General features: G+C 35.7%; 1 protein-coding gene and 1 pseudogene across 4 annotated transcripts in view; both read right to left on the minus strand.

Moving 5' to 3' along the window:
• The window catches only part of SCLT1 (sodium channel and clathrin linker 1), a 175,766-nt gene that overhangs the window by 42,486 nt on the left and 110,329 nt on the right, over positions 1–22,951 (minus strand). For 3 of the 4 annotated variants that reach the window (XM_059378370.1, XM_059378371.1, XM_059378369.1), the window contains 4 exons: positions 21,356–21,430; positions 20,146–20,291; positions 12,885–13,077; positions 6,112–6,308 (listed from right to left, as the gene is read on the minus strand). In XM_059378370.1, the coding sequence (XP_059234353.1) occupies positions 6,112–6,308; positions 12,885–13,077; positions 20,146–20,291; positions 21,356–21,430 (611 nt within the window). Of the gene's footprint in view, positions 1–6,111; positions 6,309–12,884; positions 13,078–19,733; positions 19,972–20,145; positions 20,292–21,355; positions 21,431–22,951 lie in introns of those variants that run through there. The other variant, XM_059378372.1, reaches the window with a different exon arrangement.
• LOC132008164 (proteasome subunit alpha type-2-like) lies at positions 14,601–15,298 on the minus strand (annotated as a pseudogene).

Raw genomic sequence — 22,951 nt, forward strand, 5'->3', positions numbered from 1 at the left:
TGTTTGGATATTTTCAAGACAAATGTTCCAGGGAGGGGAGAAGGACAAAGTAATCCCCATTTGAGAATCAGTAGTGTAGAGGAAGTTACTAAAGCCTGGGGGAGACTGGAAGACTGCAGCCAGGTTTTTTTTTTTTTTTTTTTTTAATATAAAAACAGCTCATCCATCCTTCAACTCTGGCCCTCAGAAGGATCCAAAGCACATTTTCTCCACAGAGACTGAGTGAAATACAGTCATGAGAGTTGCTCCAGTATCCCTGCGGAGCTCTGTAGTGTTTCCTGAATTCAATGTTGATGATAGGATTCTCAATGGCAAGGGTGATGTAGCAGCTTTAAATCTCCAAAGAAAATGTGGTCATCATTACTAGAATGGGTGGCAGAGTTGAAATAGTTACCAGGAGAGTTTGATCTGCAGAGATCTTTGGGATCTGCTAGTTTGATCACTGTGACCCTAGAACTGAAATAGATGGGTGATCTACTACATGACTTGGAGAAGTAGAAAAGCAAACCTGACTTGAATCACTATAAGAAAGTGTTACAGCCCTATAACCATTTCTCAGACTTGGTCAGGTCACAGACTCAAAGCCTCTTGAATAAAGAAAGGGGTTGCAGGTTCCTTTAAAAGGAATCTGTTATACATTCATATACATAGCCTTCCCCTAAGAGATCTGTGAAGACCTAATTTCCAAAATTAGGTGACCAAGCAGTGGGGTGCAATGGATGACCACACAGTGGGGAAGGAAGAATCCAGACACCTTCAGGATTACTGGACACTGTTGCTGAAAAAATTCCTAGAGACCCAAATGACACTGTGGCCCCCCAACCAGGACAGGTTTATGCAGATCAGGTAGTCAATGAACTCTTGGCTTAAGTCTTACAACTAGTGTTTCTATACTCCTATTCTGTGTTTATTTCCCTGGTTCTGGGATGCCTAATCAGAACAAACACATTGGGCTACTAACTAGCAAAATACCTATGTTGGTTCCCTAACCAATGAAGTAAGGGCTATTATAGTAGTGACTAAAGAAAAAGTACAATAAAAGCTTGATTTTCTCCTTTATCTTTTTTCAGAAAGAGCCAGTTCTATAGGATCTTCTAAAGGTGACCAAAGGCTTTTTTAAATTTAGTATCATTCTGAAGTCATGGATTTTTAATATATTTGACATGTTTCAATTTACTGCAGATGTTCTGCAGAAGGGGCGTACTTAAGTTGGCTCCTGGGTCCTTCTAAAATGGGCCAAATAATCTTGATACCTTCCTCCCCTTTTGTTTTCTAGGCTCATATTGTACTTTCCTATCCTATAGCTGTAATCAATCATTTCTCTAGAGAGTTCCGGTTTCTTTTAGGATATCTCATAGCAGAATACTGGTCACTGCCTCTTAGGGTCCCTTAAGTGGACAGAGTGAGGAAATACAGGACCGAGCCAGGAAATACATATTTTTATGAGTAAAACACGTCATGAGTTCCCATGATAATATTCCCAATTTCAATGCAGAAATACAAGTTTTATTTGGGTCTCTTCCTTCTTATTATAAAAATCCTGGTTCTTAAAGGCATTTCTATAATTATTCAATTTCTTTATAAGAGTCAGAGTAATAGTAACATCAATATTATTTATGATGATTTAACTACTAAAAACAGTTTATGGTTTTTTACATTCGCTTTTATCCTTAGGATTTATCTCAGTAGGGATATACAGTTTAGTTACTATGTTTAATGTCACCTGAAATAATTTATCTGTGCAGTTAAGTCATCAACTTTCTACACAATTAAGTTCATTTGTTTAATTTTACTTTAGATTTTTAGGTTTTTTAAAAAATTTTTATTTAAAAGACAGTTATAAGAACATTTATATAGTGTCAAACTCAAGCCTATATACCTATAAGACAAAGTTCATTCAAAGAAGTCTAGCTTTACATTTTTCTCTCTCCTCATAGATAACCATTTTAATTACTGTTCTGGTCACCTATTTTTAAGAAGAGAATGTACACATATGTGTATGAATGTAGTGTATGTATAGCAGGCTTGTATATATATGTACACACACACACCCATCTTAAAGGGCAGAATACTATACGTACTATACAGAATTTTTTTTTTTCACTTAATATACTTAGGATACTGCTCCATGTGCTAGGATTTTTATCTGGACTGTACGGAATCTACAGATGGCTAGACAGGGGAAGTTGTTAACAAATTTACAACATTAAGTATTCTGATCAATTAACCTGATCTCTATTTACTTCAGCCTTCTTCAATCTTCCTGATATCATAGTTCCCATGTAGAAGTCTCACACATTGTTAAATTTATTTCTGAGCATCTGATGTTTTTTGATGCATTGTAAATTTTACTGAAGTTTTGTTTTGAAATATTTGTTGCAGATATGTAGAAATACAATTGATTTTTGTATATTAACCTATTATCTATTAATTTTGGACGTACTACATATAGTCATGTTTTATATATACTATAGATACAGTCTATATATACTCTATATATACAGTTTATATATACTAATTATATACAGTCATCTGTGTTTGTTTTCCTTCTTCCTTTCTGGTTTTCATACCTTTTCTTTCATTTTCTTGCCACAGTGCACTGGTAAGGAATTCTCATACAAATATTAATGGAAGTGGTAATAATAAACTTTTATATCTTCCCAATCTTCAAAGGAAAATTACTAACATTTTTTGGTCATTAAAAAATAATGTTTGCTTTACAATAGATAACTTCATAAAATTAAAGAAATTCTATTCCTCATTTGTTAGAGTTATTTTGAAATATAAATGGATATCAAATTTTATCAAATGATTCTTCTGTATCTATTGAGAAGACCTTATGATTTTTCTTTTAAAAAAAGTTAATGTGGGGCGCCTGGGTGGCTCAAGTCAAGCCCTGTGTGGGGCTCTCTGCTCAGCAGGGAGCCTACTTCCTCCTCCCTCTCTGCCTGCCTCTCTGCCGACTTGTGATCTCTCTCTCTGTCAAATAAATAAATAAAATCTTAAAAAAAAAAGTTAAAGTGATAAATTATATTAACTTATTTTCTAATGTTTTAATAATTTTGCATTCCTGGGATAAGGCAAATTTGGTAATAATTATTTGTTAGTTCTTTAATGCTCTTCTAGATGGGTTTTATAATCCATCTAACTTTTTTAGTTGTGGTGGAGGTTCAAATTGCTTAGCTCACCATTAAACTGGAAGCAGAAATTCTCTACTTCTCTTAAATTCATTCTAAGTACATTTTTATTTCACTATTGTACCAGAACTGCTCTTAACATAGTTCACAAAGACCATCAAAGGGTGCCAAACTAAAAGGTCCATTCTCTGTCTTCACTTTTCTCAACCAATCAGTAGCATTTTATAAAACAATGGTTAAGAGCATATTGTCTTTACTGGCCATTTTGTTTGCTATGTGACTTTGAATTGGTTCCTTAACCTTCCTCCGCCTCAGTTTCTCTGTAAAAATAAACAATAATGTTATCCACTTTGTAGGGTTGTTATCAAGATTAAGCACGTGTTAAGTCGCTTAGAACACCAAACATGTTATGTGCGTATAAGTAAATATCACCTATTATTATTGCTTATACTCCTGAAAAAAAATTTTTTTAACCATTCTATCTTGATTCTTATTTCTCTAGTTATTTTTTCTCAGTCTCTTTCAATGGAATTTTCATCTCTCCAGACTTGGAACTCAGACCTCAGACAGCTTAATTTACCTAGACTTCCTTTCTACATGTTCTCATCCCATGACTTTAAAAATTACGTGTACAGTACTGACTCCCACATGTATAGCTCCTGCTGCAATCTCTTCCCTGAACTCCAAACTTACAGACTCAGCTGACTAGTTGATATCTGATTTAAAATGTTTTCTAGGCAGGTCATATTTAACATGGCTCAAACTTTTTTTTAATAATCTCCAACTGTAAGGGCCTGCCCCTCCCAGAGGAACTTGCTTGTGGACCCCGGATGTAGGGGTGGGGCAGGCCAGGTGGAGATGTCCAATCGGTGCAGCATGTGTATATCCACTAGGGTGAATTGAGATCCGATTGGCCACCTGTATAGGGGTGGGGCTCAACCAACCGCATAAAGGTTGCTGTGCGAGGCTAGCAGGGGAAGAGGAGAGCTGTGATGGGAGCAGAAGGAAGAGTTGGTGGGAGCCGAAGAGTTGACGGGAGCAGAAGAGTCGGCGGAGTGAAGGAGCTATAACAGCTCTTGTAAGAGCTATAACCACTGCCAGCGGTCCGCCACCGGCGGTCCCTGCACCGGCAGTCTCCAGCCTCCGGCGGCCCTGAGCCGCCGCCTGCAGCCTCCAGCCACCTGCGGCCCTGCCTCTGGCGGTCCTGCCAGCGGTTCTGGTGGTCCCGAACCGCTGCCTGCAGCCTCCAGCAGCCTGCAGCTTCCAGTGGTCCCGCCTCAGCAGCCCGGAGCTGCAGCCTCTGGCAGTTGCGCTGATGATGGTCCTGAGACGTCGGCGGTCCAGTGGTCAGCAGTCCCGACGCCTGCAGCCCCTAGACACCAGTGGTCCAGTGGTCAGCAGTCCTGACGCCTGCAGCCCCTAGAGGCCAGCGGTCCTGAGACCCCAGTGGCCCAGCGGTCAGCAGTCCCAAGATACCAGTGGTCCAGCAGCCCAGTGGTCAGCGGTCCTGAGGCACCAGCGGTCCAGTGGTCAGCGGTCCCCCACGCCTGCAGCCCCTAGACGTCAGCGGTGCCGAGACACCAGCGGTCCAGCAGTCCAGCGGCCCAGCGGTCAGCTGTCCTGACGCCTGCAGCCCCTGGAATGCCAGCGGTCCCAAGACGCCAGTGGCCCTGAGATGCCAACGGCCTCGCCGCAAAATGCCTCGCCACCCCGAGCCACGAGCGGCCTTGTCTGCAGCAGTGGCTTCCTCTGGGTGGCAGCCTTGTCAGAGTGGCATCGTGGGGAGCTGAGTCTGTGTCATCCGGGTTGTCCTCCTTGTCATCGTCGCTGTCATTGTTGCCTCTTCGTCGTCGGGAGCAGCCTCGTCTGGGAAGCGGTCTTGTCCAGAATGGCCTCTTCTTGGGAGCGGCCTTGTCTGGGGAGCAACCTCATGGAGCAGCGGCCTCATCTTGAGAGTGGCCTCTTCTTGGGAGTGGCTCCGATCATGGAGCGGCCTCATCTGCGGAGCAGCCTCATCTAGAGCAGCCTCCTCCAGAGCGGCCTTCTTGGGAGTGACCTTGTCGGGATCATCGTCATCACCTTTTCATAAGAGATAGCCCTGACCAGTCAGTTTGATTCTTGATGCTTGGTGCGAAATAAAGTTTTGCTTGACTTTCGCTTTATATCAGTCTCGTTCCTTTGATCACGGACCCTAACACAACCCTTTAAAACCTAATCCAAATTACATTTTATGTATCAATTATACAGTACTCGCCTACCTTCTCCCTTTTACTTTTGCTCCTCTTCAGTCTATTCAAACTGTAATCAAAATTATTTGTTGAACATTTAAGCCTGATCATTTATTTCACTTTGCTCAAAGCCTTCCAAAGCATCTCCACTGCATTCAGCATAAAAAGCTCAAGTACTTTCTGGGCAGGGGTCAACAAACGTTTTCTTCAAGGGCCACAGAGCCAATACTTAAGGCTTTGCAAATCAATCAAATTCTGTTGCAACCACAAAACATTTTTATGCTATGCTTATATGCAAAGACTGTTAAGATTCTAAACTGCTGGGGTGCTGGGTGGCTCAGTGGGTTAAAGCCTCTGCCTTCGGCTCAGATCATGATCCCAGGGTCCTGGGATTGAGCCCTGGATCAGGCTCTCTGCTCAGCAGGGAAGCCTGCTTCCTCCTCTCTCTTTCTCTGCCTGCCTCTCAACCTACTTGTGATCTCTATCTGTCAAATAAACAAATAAGATCTAAAAAAAAAAAAAGATTCTAAACTGCTATTTCCAACAAAAATTATTATATTTTGTAGAATATGTGTAAAATTTACAAAAATATACAGTATGAGTTTTGGTTTATAATGCTTAATAATTTTCAAAACAGTTCAATAAATATTCACTTAATAAAAATACAAGACATTTTAAAGAACACTATGGCAAGGACATTAAATGTTAATTTATTCTGTAAAATGTATCAAACAATAGGGACTTACTTTAAATTACCGATTCTAATTTCTGCACTTTCAGTAAGTTTCTTTGTTTCTTCTTTCCACCTATTGGCTGCTTTCTGTTGAGTCACTAAGAGATGCCTCAGCTCATCAGTGGAATTTCGATTACTGTCTTCCAGCTCTCTCAGTTGAACTTCAAATCCATGTTCCCTTATTGAAAATTCATGTTCCATTGTACTGATCTAAGGAATAAAATGAACATAGCATCTTTTTTTGTGATATTGTAGGAGATACACCGATCAATGATAATACACAAAAGAAATCAATCATTGTGTTGTCTGTGGCACAGAAATGTTTGGATAAGAAATCTATATAAAAATTAAGTTTATAATATGTCTTCATCACAAATGAAGACTTATCCTCTATTGTGGATTTATATGTAATTATATTTATTATGCCTAAATTTATAATACAACATAAATTTAGTGAAACCAGAATTATGATGGACCATAATTTTTTTGCAACACTTTCCTCAATACCTTAAAGTGTCAGTAGGAAAAAAGTATACTATCTAATATAAACTGCTCTTATTATCTACTTTAACTTGTTATTAGAATCCATGGAAAATATTCATGTTGTCAGTAGTTGAGAGTTTTTTACTAAAGCCATTAAAAAAAAGTTTACAGAGCTATGACCTCTCCAAGTGTACCACCCTCTTGGCACCTTAATGTATTCAACAACTCAAAATCTCAAGTCACCTCATATTAATTTCAAACTCTTTCAAAGAGCTTTGTAAAGAAAATCATATACAAGGGGCACCTGGGTGGCTCAGTGGATTAAAGCCTCTGCCTTCACCTCCGGTCATGATCCCAGGGTCATGATTGAGTCCCGCTTCCCCCCTCTCACTCTGCCTGCCTCTCTGCCTACTTGTGGTCTCTCTCTGTCAAATAAATAAATAAAATCTTAAAAAAAAAAAAAAGAAAATAATATACAAGAAGTTCTTTACCACTTCCGTTGTGATATAAATTTTTTTTTTTCAGGAAAAAGGACTATAATGATTATTAGAATCCCATATGGAAATATCTTCCATGATTTCTAGATAATTTATGTCATACAGTAAAAATACATTAATGCAGAATAAACGTAAGTAGATGTTCTTTGGATACTCTAGAAGCTTTCTTCACTGGGGATCAGGGAGAGAATGAAGCCCTAATGGTCTCTGGTGTTCAATGTATGTAAGGAATTGCCTTCTCTTGCATGCATCTAGACTGAAACTACCTATTACCATCCTTGAGTCAGTTGAGAAAATAGTTACTAGGACAATTTCTTTGGTGTACTCTAGGGCCATCTATATCTTACTATACTAAAGAAATACTACAAAGAGTATCTTAAGGTATTTTAAAGTAGTGTGCCTTTAAAATCATCACAGCTGGTATAGATTCTAATAATCTGTTAAATATGTATATATTTAATATATATAAAATATATAAACAACGTATAAATATATATTTTCAAGATCAAAAAGGATGAAACAGGGACTCAACTTTCTCAACACCGAAGAAAACCCAACAACAGCAAAATCCATGGTTTATGGGGGTCAACTGCAAACACGGTGTTCTTACTACTTCTGCTTAAATGCAACGTGTTTCCTAAATTGCTTAAATTTTCTTTCTCCAATAGTACACAAATGGAAATTTAAGAATTTATAAATATTGGCCCCGGGAAAACCACCTTGGATTTATTAATTCTGTATTGTATTAGAGCCTCCTGAGGCTCCTTGACCCTGATACTTTATTAATTTTTGTATTATTGGATTCTGTAAGTTTAGATTTGAATACACTCCTTTTCCTTCTTTGCCTCAATCTCAACTTTGTCTGGAGAAACCATGGTTATGTTAGGCGGAATTGTGTATTTCTGTCTGCATCTCTCACATATATATTACATATTGATATATGTATCTATACAGTTTTAGAAGTCAGCCTGCCTAGTTAACTCCCCATTTCCTCTTGGAAAATCTATTTGCAATTTGACAAGCCTTGTTTTGAGGTCCTTTATGATAACCTGGTCTCTGCCTATTTGTACAAGCTTGTGTTGTGCCAATACTCCCTTCTCTTTCTTTGTTTCTATCACAATGCCTTCTCATTCTTGGCTCATTTTGACAATTTTTTCCTTTGCCTGTAATAATCTTACCCCTGTTGCTTGTCTTAGGTATTTTCTTCAACTTCTAAAACTTAGCTCAATTACTGCTTCTATCTAGACAAAACCAGTTCCCTGTTACAAGCTTATAAACACATAAGCCCTAAGTTTTTCCTAAAAAGCATTTATTAGTTTGTAAATATATGTTTAAAGTTTGTCCATCTCAATGCAAAAATTATGTTTTTAAGGAGGGGCTTTGGTCAGAGGGACCATGTCTTCATCACATTGTCAGCACCTAAAACAGGAAAGTTATGAAAGCACTTGTTGTAGACAAGGAGAATGATGGCTTTTTGGTATCAAAATTTAGTGTTTAAACACACCCCAGATCCTTTAGTTGATAATATTTCAGTTGTTAAAGTGGACAGGCTGGCAGTGATGTTGGATCAGGTTTCCTGTAACAAAAATATGACTGATGATTAAATTCAGTATATTGGTAGAGGAAGAAATTACTCATGGTCTCCCTCCCTTTTTCTTTTGTGTTCTTCCCCTGCAGAGAACCACTCACACAGATTGGAATGCTAAAACTATCCATTTCCTAATTTTATGAACTTATGAGGAGCATTTAGACACAAAGAAATGAGAGCCCTGACAGAAAGAACAGAGACGTAAGAAAAGGGGAAAGCTAGGGCTTAAAGGAATGCAGTGGCCTTAAGATCAAATGAAAGTTTCATATAATAAGTTGTAAGGTTCTCAGCCAACTGACCTCTCAATATCCAACTGTCTTGATGTGTTTGGCTCGTTTCAGTTTTTCTATGGAAGATCACACTCTTTTTCAAGAGGAAGAAAAGCAGTGAAGTGTGGCACTAGGTTCCTATGTTGGCAAAGAAGGAATCAGCTAAAAAGCAGCAGTTATCTGACAGTGATCCTCCTTTATAAGATAAAATTTATAGCTATCTAGTTAGTTAAGTTCTGCCCCTTATTTACCAATAATTCTTAAGCTAGATTCAGACTTGGCAAAAAGGCAGTTTTGATGGGATTCGTGGGATAGATAAGCTTTTGGTCATTCTTTTGTTCTCTAAAACATCAATTACTATCCTGAACTATTAAAGATAGACAAACAAAATGTAGTACCAGGTAGGGGAAAGTCACTGACTCCTCTCTTCCCCATTATAAAAACCCAAACCCCAAAGCAGATGTATATTGTAAAATAATGGAAAATTAAAAAATTAAAAACAAATATAAGTTCTCTGTAACCTACAACTCAGAATAACTACTTCTCCTTCTACATCATTGTTTTTATTTATGAATTTTAGAATTTAGTGTATACAGAATTGCAATATATATATATATATATTCAAGTGTTTTCCTTATTATTTTTAAACTTAGAACACAGCAATATAAAAGTATTATAAATTATTTGGAAATAATTTTTAATGATGACTCAATAAAGTATTTTGCAGATATGTACCATTTCATTGTTCCTTTATTTCTAGATAAGTTGTTTCTAATTTATTATGAATAGTGTTGCATTTTTAAAATTATGAAATATTCTAATTATTTTCTTATGAACAAATTTTAGACTCTATACCACTTTAAACTCTCAGCTGCACACTCACTCACACTGGTAACTATCCAGTTAATCAACAGTGAATTTAAACTTTTAAAAAGTTGTTTATTAGCAATTTGTTTCCTTAGTTTATGAATTCTGTTCATGTCTCATACATGTTTTTATTATAGGTTACAAATATTCACCTTTAATATTTTTCAAAGCTCCTTATATATAAATGGTTTATGTCTTCTGTCATATTTATTAAAATTATTTCCCCCAGTTATTTCCTTTCTAAACACTTAAAAAGTGGTCCTAAATATTTAAAAACTTTATATACTTAAGTCTATTAATATATTCATTTGCAATTTCTTCCTTTTATTTTGGTCTCGCTTTTTAGAAAAGTTCTTTTCCACCTATCATTTATACATTTGCCTACATTTCCTACTGTTTTATCGTGTTACTAGTAGCTTTTAGTTATTAATCCATATGAAATTTATAATATGAAACTTAAAATATAAGAGGAAGATATAATATTTTTTCACCAAAGTACCTGGACTTATTTTATTATGGAAATGTTTTAGTATGAGAACTTTCAAGCATACACAAAATAGAATATTACAATGAATCCCTATATGCATATCATCCAGCTTCCATAAGCATCAAACTCAAAACTATTCTTGTTTTATCTACAATCCTACTGACCTTCCTTTGCCAAGATTTATCTTTTGCTTATAATGAACTACACAAGTCTTAGGGATACAGTTCAAGTTTTACACACTTACTGACATACCAGAGTCACCACTCTGATTTAGATACTCCTGGAGGCTCCCTCATATGCCCTTCTAATCATTACTCACCCTTTGAAATAGTAACTGCTATTCCGATCTCATCCTCATAGGTAATTATGCCTATTTTTCACTTTCATATAATGAAATTAATGGTCTATGAGCTTTTTAATATCTGGCTTCATTATTCAGCATTAGGTCTATGAAGACTCATCCCTTATTACTTATAGACATAGCTCATTCTTTTTTATTCCAGTATCTATTTCATGATGTGAGTACACCACCATTTATTTATGGAATCTCCTGTGGATGGACACTAGAGTTGTTCTCAATTTTTGACAGGATTAAAACTTCCATGAATATTCTTATATGAATGTTTTCATGAACATAAGCACTCATATCTGTGGGTATGAAGCCGGCATTATTTGGCACTGTATGTCTGTATATCCAACTTTAAAAGACACCATTAACTGGTGGTTATATCAAGTTACATTCCCAAAGTATTATATGGAAGTTCCAGTTGCTTTATATCTTTGTCACACTTGATGCTCTTAGTTTTTTTTAAAATTTTAGCCATTCTGGTAAGTATGCTGTGGAACCTCATTGTAATTTTAATTATATTTTGTTGATAAATAATGCAGTTAAACATTTTTTCACATATTCTCTTTTGTGAAGTGCATATTTCAGTTTTTTGCTGAAATGTTTTTGGAAATAAGGTACCTGTTTTTCCTTATTAATTGCTGTTTTATCGTTATTAATTAGTAACAGCTTTTATAGTCTATAGTCTTTTTTTGTTTGTATTATATTATATAAACGTGCATCTATATATTATTATAGTATAAATGTATGTGATACATGTATTATCTATATTTTATGTATTGCAAATACTTCCTTCCTATATTATAAATACTTTCTCTCACTTTCTTAAAGGTATCTTTTTTTTTTTTTTTTTTTTTTTTTACAATTAAGGTTGTGATTTCTAATAGGCAAAACTGGCAAACCAGATCCAGCATTGTACTTAATGGTGTCTTTTGATGACCCAATAATATTAATATAATAAAATCCAAATAATCTTTATGTTATGATTATTGTCTTTTGTGTTCACATTAAGAAATTCTTTCTTACACAAGATCATGCAGATTTTTCTCTTTGAAACTCCACTGTTTCATATGTTGCATTTAGGTCTACAAGGCAGCAAAATTAATTTAAATGTATGGCATGATACAGAGGTCAAGGTTTATTTTTAAAATATGGACCCAGCTGATCTAGCATCATTTATTATAAAGATAATTCTTTCCATATTGAACTACAGTGATGCTTTTGATATATATAAGGTGATTATGAAAAATGTTTGTTCCTGGACTCTGTTTTGTTCCATTGATCAACCTAATTATTATTATATTGATAGCACACTGTCTTAATTACTGTAGCTTTATATCAAGTCTTGAATCCCCAGTGCCTAAAGCATAAAGTAGAAACTTCTCTGTATAAGGCTCTCTTTCAGAGTTCAAGCTTTTATAAATAACTACAGTGTTTGATGCTTGCAGTAGGAGGCATTCAATAAATATGTGTTGATATGAATTAGGTTGGAATGTAACTTCTTATGAGTATACAGCAACAAAAAACAAAGTGAAACATGAATATTGCCACCTCATATTCTTTTTATGAAACTGGAAGATACAGTTCTTTATCATAAAGAGTTAATGACAACTTTCATAAAAGTTGCATGGAATGGGGTAAGGCAAGCAACATGTTCAAAATGACATCTGTGCTTCTTGAAACTCCCTTAAACAGGTTATCTCATTCCTATTTTCAAAGTATGTTAAACATTAACATGAGGAAGGGGAGAGGAGAATGAAAATAAAGGAGAATTTTTTTTCCAAAGGAGACTTTTGTCCCTTGCCCTCCCCCTTGCATGGAAATTTCAGACTATCTATGAGAGGTTCTCAGAGCATACTGATGTAGCACGCTCTATAAAGCTGGTTTTAGACTTCAATTTTTAAGAGGCTATTATAGAAGAAGAGAGGATGGCAGTCTATAAAGTTATCTAATCTATAGTTTTGCTAGCACTGCTTAAATTGCTTTGGCAACAATACCAGTGTATTTCATGGTTGCAAAGAATTCTATGTGTGTGTGGATAGTGAAAGCAATCATTTTCAAGTACGCTTGCCAAATTCTACAATACAAAAAAGACTGGTTAATGCTCTGCATTATGATTTAGTGTCATCTGATGAAAAGGCCAAAAAAAAAAAAAGACTTAGAAATGTTTTACTGGGTAAATATTTAAATATTTTTTATATTTTGACTTTCCCAAGAACACACTTAACTCTAATTAGGCTTCAAAATACCTTTAATTTGGCTTTTTTTTGAGCCTCGAGAGCAATCTTTCTTAAATCTTCAGTCTCTTTCTGTAACTGTTCATTTTCTTGCTGAAGTTTCAGCCTTTGTTCACTGACAAATCCACAGTTCTCTCTCTCAGACTCCAATACGTTTTGAAGTTTCTGAATCATTTCTTGGCAACGTGATATCTCTTCCGAGGAACTGATTTAAAGAACAAAAGGAACCTTTAAACAATGATCTGTAATGAAAGTCAAGAAGTTATGTTTTATAGTACAGACTTTTGTATTCTTTGCTCTGACCCATTTCTCTTCACTGTAGACTTGAAATATGTAGTTTCACAATGTTGTATTATCCCAGGCAAATACAACCAATTTAGCAATCTCAACTAATAAGCTGAACTGTTACTACTCACCTAGAAAATCTATGTGGAACTTCTTTTCAAATTTTTGCTAACTGTGAGAATCACTGTGTAATGAAGTCCTCAAGGGGATAAACTGAAACTAATGGTAAGGAAGGTAATGATCAAAATTCTTTTATCACTTAAATCAACTCCATAGGAAGACACATTAGCTGTCTGTATTACTAAATTATAATAAGACCTATTTCATATTTTCCTGTTATATGACTTAAAATGTTTCTTAAAAAATAAACTTCCAGTTCTATAAGCCTTTTGTTTTATCAATTTAAACAGGTTATATTTCTTGAACTTTTTCAACAATGGATTACTGGGTGACACAAACTTCAAACATGTATATGGCTTCAATATGTTGCTAATTTTTATTCCTATCTTTAAAAATTTCCTTTTTTTCAATCCAGCTAATCAAATACTATGAACATTACCCTGGTCAATAAGTGTCAGAGGGAATATATATGGTCTTTTATTTCCATAATACTTTGGCTCTTTTTTCCTATATCAACTTTGGCTGATAAAGTTCCTAACAATAGATCTAGGCTACAATCATCAAAGGATGATAAAATCAGAAAGATGCTAACATCAGAAATAATCACATACTATGTGCCTCCAAACTGAAGTCCAAAAATATATCATTTATGAAGAATTCTTACAAAAAAATGTAAAATGGATCAGGCTAAGCCTCTTGATTTGACTACTAGTTTTTAGGAATTACATGGGACAGAGAAACAAGATAAATGGCATCACATATATGCATGTGGGCAGAGGAAACTAGAATACAAACAGCCTAGGTTTTCAACAAATTGTAAGAAAAAAATAGAGAATGGGGGGATAACTAGATCTATTTACTCTCCCCCTTCTACATCCGTTCATCTCTTGATGGACACTTAGGTTGTTTCCATATCTTGGCTACTGTAAATAATACCTCAACAAACATAGGAGTGTAGATATCTTTTTTGAGACAGTGATATTGTTTCATTGGATATATACCCAGAAATGGATCATATGGTAGTTTTTAAAATTCTTTGATGAAACTCCATGCACTGTTTTCCATAGTGGCTATACCAATTTACAGTCCCACCAACAATATACAAGGGTTTTCTTTTCTCCACATCCTCACCAACACTGGTTATCTTCTTTTTCTTTTCTTTTATTTTTTTTAATTTAACAGTTAATTATGATTTATGAGTGTCATTTAAAAAACATCAGTCCATTAAACCATGTAGAAATAAGTATGCAAAAAGCCTGCAAAACAAAACATACTTTAAACATGGTTAAATAGAGGGATTATCTGAAATTCTGGATTTTCCAATCACTTTGTTATTATACTAATAACAGCCTAGTAATCCTTAACTTCAGTTGAAGTAGGCCTCCTAAATCTGGCTTCACTGCAGTTCCAACTTCTATGTTATCTTCTGTCATCTGCCCTTCAAAGCTTTCCTTTAAGGCCATATGAATGGAATCTTCAAGTTCCAGGTCTTTGTTATTTTTCTTGAGGAAAGCCTTCCCATTCACATAGTTCTTTCTCATTGCTGAGGCTTTCCAGGCAAAGTGAACTCCAGATGGATCTGACTGAAATAAATACAGTTGCCCCTCATTCCAACCACAAATAGTAAAGAAACTCCGAATGGATGAATACCACCTGAATGAGTATATTCTTGCATCACAGAAACTACTTCCTATACCAGCTGAGCTGCTAGAATAGGTTCTTGCTTAACAAGATAGTATCACTGAGCTAGTTTCTGTGTTCTATGCACAAGCACTCTATAATCTGGGCCCCTGCCACTATACACCAAGCCTACATGCTCAGTAGTTAGTTCCATTTTGTGTACACCTTGCTCATCATAAAGAATGGATTTGTTTCATCTCAGTTGCTAATATCACACTATCTGCAGCTTTAATTCCCACTGGAGGGGCTCCTCCAGCTACAGCAATAAAAGCATATTCAATCTGGGTAAGTTTACATTTGCTGAATGTAGTCAGCCAAAAGCTTTAACCCTGCTCTGCCATCTTTACCTGGAGTCTATCTTTTGTCTTTTTGGTAACAGCCATTCCAACAGGTGTAAGGTAACAGCTCAGTGTAATTTTGATCCACATTTCCCTAATGACCAGTGATGATGAGCACCTTTTGTTAAACCTGTTAGCCATTTGTATGTCTTCTGAGAAAAATCTCTTCAGGTCCTTTTCCTATTTCTAAAGCAATTTATCTGTTTTGCTATTGAATTGTTCAACTTCCTTATATATTTTGGATATTAACTTCTTAGATGTATTGTTTACAAATATTTCAAATTACAAATCACATATTTCACCTGCTGTAGGTGATCTTTCGATTCTTTTGATTTTCTTCTTTGTTATGCAGAAACTTCTTAGTTTGATAAAATTCCACTTGTCTATTTTTGCTTTTGTTATTTGTACTTTTAGGGTCAGATTCGAAAACCAGTGCAAGACCAACGTCAAGAAACTTTCCCCATTTTCTTCTAGTAGTTTTACAGTTTCAGGATTTACATTTCAGTTTTGAATCCATTTTGAATTGGTTTTTGTATATGGCGTGAGAAAAGGGTTAAATTTCACTCTTCCTCATGTGGACATCCAGTTTTCCCAACTGGATGTTGGGAAATGTTTCCCATTTATTGAAAAGACTATCCTTTCCCCCTTGCCTGTTCTTGGCACTCCTGTCAAAGATCAGCTGACCATAAATACATGCATTTACTACTGGGCTCTCTATTCTGTTCTCCTGATCTATGTATCTACTTTTTACACATGTACTATACTGTTTTGGTTACTAAAGACTTGTAAATATATTTTGAAATCAGGAATTGTGATGCATTCAGCTTGTTCATCCTACGATTGCTTTGTCCATTCAAAATCTTCTGAGGTTCATTATGAATTTTCAAAAAAAGATTTATTTATTTGACAGAAAGAGAGACAGCACAAGCAGGGGGAGTGGCAGGAGAGGGAGAAGCAGGCTTTCTGCTGAGCAGGGAGCCAAACACAGGGCTCCTTGATCCCAGGACCCCAGGATCATGAGCCCAGCCAAAGGCAGATGCTTAACTAAGACAGCCAGATGCCCCCATTATGAATTTTAGGATTTTCATTTTTACTAAAAATGCTATTGGAGGGATGTCTGGGTGGCTCAGTGGGTTAAAGCCTCTGCCTTCGGCTCAGGTCGTGATCCCAGGGTCTTGGGATCGAGTCCCGCATCGGGCTCTCTGCTCGGCGGGGAGCCTGCTTCCTCCTCTCTCTCTGCCTGCCTCTCTGCCTCCTTGTGATTTCTATCAAATAAATAAATAAATCTTTAAAAAAAATGCTATTGGAAATTTGATAGGAATTTTATCAAATCTGAAGATTGCTTTGGATAGTATGGACATTTTAGCAATATTTTTTCACCCAGTTCATGAAGATGGTATCTTTACATTTATATGTGACTTTCAATTTCTTTCACCAATGATTTTTAGTGTAAAGTTTTTTCCACTTCCTTGGTTAAATTTATTCTGAGTATTTTATTCATTTTGAAACTACTGTGAATTGGATTGTTCCTTCTTTTTCAAATAGTTTGTTGTTAGTGTATAGAAATGCAACTGATTTTGGTATGTTGATTTTGCCTCCTACAGCTTTAATGAATTTATGTATTAGATCAAATGACTTTTTTGGTGAGGTTTTCAGGGTTTTTGCAATATATAGGATCATGTTCTCTGTAAACAGAGTCAATTTCACTTCTAATTTGGATGCATTTTCTTTCTTTTTCTTGTAAGTGCTCTGACTAGCACTTCCATTACTATACCAAATAGAAGTGGCAAGAGTGGGCACCATGGTCTTGTTCCTGACCTTAAAGGAAAAGATTTTAGCTTTTCCCCATTTAGTATGACGTTAGTTGTGGGCTTTTTATATATGGCCTTTCGTGTGTTGAAGTACATTTCTTCTCTAATTTGTTGAGAATTTTTTACCATGAATAGATGCTATATTTTGTGAAATGCTTTTTCTGTGTCTATCGAGATGATCACGAGTTTTATCCTTCATTCTTTAATGTGGTATAGCCCATTTACTGATCTGCATATCTTGAACCATCTTTGCCTCCCAGGTATTAATTCCACTTGACAATTGCATATGATTCTTTTAATGTGTTATTGAATTTTGTTTGCTAGTATGTTTTTTGGAGTATTTTTCCATCTGTATTCATCATGGGTATTAAGCCTGGAATTCTACTTTCTGATACTGTCCTTGTTTTGGTATCAGAGTAATACTGGCCTCATAAAATGAATTTGGAAATGTTCTCTCTTCACTTTTTTGGAAGAGTTTGAGAAGGCACTCTCATTTATGTCTCCTTTAAATGTTTAGTAGAATTCACCAGTAAGGCCATCTGGTTCCGGGCTTTTCCAAAACCCAAGGAGGTTTTTAATTACTGATTCAGTCTCCTTACTAGTTTTCAGATTCAGTCTTAGAAGGAATTTATGTGTTTCTAAGAATTTATCCATTTCTTCAAGTTTATCTAATTTGCTGGCATGTAATTGTTGACAGTAGTCTCTTGTGGTCTGTTGTATTTGTGTGGTATAGTTATAATGTCTCCCCTCTTTTACTTCTGATTTTGAGTTTTCTTTTTTTCTTAGTCTAGTTAAAAGACTGTCAATTTTATCTTTTTAAAAAATTAAGTCTCAGCTTTGTTGATCTTTCCTATTGTAAAAATTTTTTATTTCTACTCTTATCTCTGCTACTTCCTTCCTTTTGGGCTTAGTATTTTTCTTTTTTTCCTAGTTCTTAAGGTGTAAGGTTAGGTTGTTTATTTGAGAGATTTCTTAATATATATTTATTGTTATAAACTTTGCTATAAACTTCCCTCTGAGAAGTGATTTTGTTGCATCCCATAAGTTTTGGTATATTATGCTTCCATTTGGTATATTATGCTTCCATGTCAGGGTATTTTTTATTTCCTTTGATTTCTTTTTTGATCCATTGATCATTCAAGAGTGTGTTAATTTTTCAATTTTCCTCCCATTATTGATTTGTAGTTTCATACCATTGTGCTGGAAAAGATACTTGATATAATTTCAATCTTCTTAAATTTTCTAAGACTTGTTTTGTGGCCTATCATCTGATCTAATGGTTTCTATTTCTTTGTTAAACTTCTCATTTGTTCATGTATCATTTTTCTGATTTCATTTAGTCAAATGTCTTATCTCATAGTCCATTGAGTTTCTTTAAGACAACATTTAAAATTTTTGTCAAGCAGTTCATGGAACTCCATTTCTTTTGGGTCAATTAGTAGAGCTTTATTAGTTTCCTTTGGTGTTAACATGTTTGTCAGATTCTTTTCTTGGTATCTGTGTATCTGAAGAAGCAGATTCCTTTTCCAGTCTTTACAGACTGATTCTGGCACACAGACTTTCTCCCCTGAAGTCCTACAACTGATGGTGCAGCTTCTAGGACTGTGGTTGAGCAAGGCTGAAACCATGTCATGCAGCTATTGCCAGGTTCATAGTTGGCAAGCATGTACTCAGGAATACAGTCAGGTGTTATGTCTCATGGGGGTTCCTAAGGGTGCTCCTGTCATGTCACTGTGCTGGTCCATGGGTGGGTAGGACTGCTTCTGGACTGTGGTAGAGTGGGACTGAAGCTGGGTCACAAGACACAAGTGTGGCTTCTGCTGGATCTGTATCTTGTGGTTTTTGCTAAGTCTGCTGTCGTATGTGACTTCTGCTGGGGAACAATCAGTACTCCTCTCAGTTCACTGGGCTGGTTCCTGCGAGGGCAGTACTGCTTCCAGACCATAGGAGAGTGGAACTAGAGTTGGGTTGGAGGGACAAGAGTCAGCTCTGAGGTTGGCAGACCTGTTATCAGAAGTACCCACAGGAATGGCTTCTGCTGAGTCCCTTAGTAGAGGGGGCCAGGTGTAGGACTATGGGTAAGTAGGGCCAGAGCCAGAACCACAGGAAGATGGGGTTGTTTTGGTCCATAGATAAAACCACAATGTGCACTGCCACTGGTGCACAAGCTTCCCTCCCTGTTTTGGGGCTCCAACAGTGTTTTTTAACCTCCTACCTGGATCCCAAAGCTCTCATAAAGGCACTTCTGTCCAGGGATGCCTTTCATATATTTTTCTGTGGAGGGACATGGGCCAGGTACCTCCAAGTCATTCCACTATATTGCTGACACTATTCCTCTTTATTTTTAAAATATCTATTAAACATATTCTGTAACAGACTGAGATTTCATGCAATTCAAATTAAGTTTTACTGTATTAAGTAACACTCTGGGGGAGAAAGGTAAAAAAATATTCAGAAGGGATATGCCAGACTATAAATTTACCATTTTAATAAGCAATGTAATAAATAAACATGATGGATTATTTTGGATATTCAGTAACAAAAGAAATATAAGTATAAACTGAGTATAAAAACAATTATAAGGAAGCTACTATAAAAGCTGCATAGTTAGTATGAAAAACACCCAATCTTATGAGCATTCTAATTAACTGCCAAAAAGGAGAAATTTAAAATAAAATGGCATAATACTGTTAAATCTTTTCTTCCTGATGAAATCAGTTTTCAGAAAGAAGCTTAAAGCATCTGCCTTCGGCTCAGATCATGATGGTCCTGGGATCAAGCCCCGCATAGGGCTCCTTGCTCAGCTGGGGGCCTGATAATCCTTTTCCCTCTGCCTGTTGCTCCCCCTGTTTGTGCTCTCTCTCTCTGTAAAATAAATAAATAAAATCTTAAAAAAATAAGCTTAAAAATTTCTATTTGGTGCTGAAAAGTTTCTTTTTTTTAACATATATGTAAGTTCTATTTTAAAAAAGTAAAGAATCTGTCAGAAAGTGTATGAATTCTGAAAATGTTAACAGAAAATCGAAAAGAATAACTTACTTTATTTCAAGTTGTTTTATTTTATTTTCTGCTGTCTTAAGTCTTAGTTGAAGATCATCTTTTGAACGCTCTGCAAGCAGGCATCTCTGGTGCATTTCTTCTAGTTTTCTGTAATCACTTTCATTTACTCTGCCTTCATGGTAAATCTGCAAAAGATTATATTTATATTACCTTACACAGGACACAGTGCTTTGACTTTAGCACACTTGTCTGGGAATGTGGGAGAATTAGGGAACTGTCTTTTCTTTACCTTTTGTCTTTAGTCTTCTTTTATATTTTCTCAAATAAGCCTGTTCCTTTCTATGTCATGTGATTTTAAAACTTCATCACAGCCATGATGTATAGTAGGTAGCAATCTAAGTAGGATCTATCCCTATTCCATAACAGATAGTAACTCGGAAGGAATCAACATCACAGGAAACTGGTGACCATAAGGGTCCTACCCAGAACATGACATATATATTTTTCCTGTGTGCTGCTTTGTAAGTGACTCTTTTACTATTTGATGTCATGATCTTTTTACGTCAGTAATACAGATACATCACATGCTTTTTATATTACGTAGTTCTTCTTTGAAAATTAAATTTTGACTCTACCATTCACTATTTGTTAGCATGGGTAAGTTACTTAACTTCTACAAAAGTTCCTAATGCAGCAACTTAAAACACAATATATGCTGCAACAAGTTTCGTTTCCCTTTTTTCCCAAGGCATTAAAAAAGAGTGGGATATTTACTGATGATAAAAAAGGTATTTAAGTAAGAAATAAAATTTTAAACCACAGAATTTTCACATTATTTTTTCTCAAATACTGGGATAATATTTTCCTACTTAAGAAATGAAAATCTACACTTTTAAAAGGTTAAAATCAGAGTAATGTTATAATTTTCTGTTTATATATACTTGTTTTTATAGATAGCTTAAACCCAATAAAAGTTGGCATTAAATTTAAAAACAGAAGGGAGACCAAGTAAAATTTACTATTGGGATGAAGTTTAAACAAGGAATATAGCTACTTCATAAAACATATCTTTAAGTAAAAAGTGCAAATACTGTGGATATTCTTACAAAGAAATGTAAGAATGTGAATATATTTCAAATAAAAACACTCACTTACAATGTAGGGGTTGCTACTAAATAGTGTGATGAAAGTGGAGAGTAATAGTGAGCATTTGCAGCTGAGTTGTAGGTAGGTATTTTTTCTGTTTTACCTTTTCTAGTTCTTCTTCCACGGCCTTTTTCTCCCTAATGGCTTGTTCAATTTGGCTTTGTTTTTCACCACATTCCTATAAATTCAATTCATATTGTAAATATATATGTTTGTAAAATCTTAAGGAAAAATGGATGAATTAAATGATTTGCTCATTACAAGAATACCACACTTACCCTATCAATATAGCAGGACCATATTGATTATTAAACAAAAACAAAAAAACCTCTATCTTCAAAGAGCTACCTATCTCAGGAGTTCTAAGTAAACATTCTAAATTGGTGACATAGGTTGAAGGATTCCAGAGAGAAAAAAAAATAAGAACCTTTTCTCATATTAGTTTTATTCATCTACACTTATCACATATTTTAAAAGGGAACACAGATCTGGACAGTAACAAAACACCCTGAGGACAACCTGTGGCCTTAATAAGCACACAGGTATTTAAAGTCTAAAACTTTTTTGGGGGGGCAAAAAACGGAGCCTGAATGGCTTAATTGGTAAGCATCTGACTTTTGATCTTGGCTCAGGTCATGATCTCAGGGTTGTGAGATCAAGTCCTGCATTGGGCTCTGTGCTCAGTGGGGAGTCTGATCAAGATCCTCTCTCTCCCTCTCCCTCTGCCCCTCCCCTCCTCAGCTTACATAGTCTCTCAAAAAAAAAAAAAAAAAAGCCAATGGACACAGTAAAAGTTTTATTAGCAGGATCATGAAACATTTCTGCTCAAAAAGTTTTAATCAGTAAAACTGAGCAAGCAAGCATATCAATCAGTTGATAAAATTTAGTATTTTGCATGGGGTGCCTGGGTGGCTCAGTGGTTTGGGCTGCTGCCTTCGGCTCGGGTCATGATCTCAGGGTCCTGGGATCAAGCCCCGCATCGGGCTCTCTGCTCCGCAGGAAGCCTGCTTCTCTCTCTCTCTCTCTCTCTGCCTGCCTCTCTGCCTACTTGTGATCTCTGTCTGTCAAATAAATAAATAAAATCTTTAAAAAAAAATTTTAGTATTTTGCAAATGAGAGTAAAACTGAAAATAACCATTATAATGACTGGTTTCTCATAGCTATTTGTTTTTATCTATTTATTTTTGAGAATGGGTATGATTTATTTTCTACTAATTGTAAATTATGATTCAGATGAACATCCTTACTGGCAGTACACTACTGATATTCGATTATCTTTAGCGTAACTTTATTTTACAGAGTACTGTGTATCAGTGTTTTTAAATTTTAAAATGAGCTTCTAAATTGTGACCCCAAATGAATTCTGATTATAATGAATTAACCCGATGTTACTTAACCCTATGTTACGAATCAGGTGATTAATCTAAATTTATTGTCTTTCATTAGAGCAGAATTGTTAGTGTACAAGAAATGAAACTTTAGTGTTTATACAGTTCATATAGAAACTTATATGTTCATACAGTAAATTGCTAATCTATGGAAAGTGGTTTTATGGTGTAAAATTTGAGATTTCTCCTATGTTCATAACTCATCCTGTGTGATTAACAGACTATTTCTAGAGCAGTTTTAGGTTAACAGGAAATTGAGAAGTTATAGATTTCTGCCATACTTCTTGCCCCCATATATGCAGAGCCCTCAC

The sequence above is a fragment of the Mustela nigripes genome, chromosome 1 (assembly GCF_022355385.1).
Source record: "Mustela nigripes isolate SB6536 chromosome 1, MUSNIG.SB6536, whole genome shotgun sequence".
Lineage (NCBI taxonomy): Eukaryota > Metazoa > Chordata > Mammalia > Carnivora > Mustelidae > Mustela > Mustela nigripes.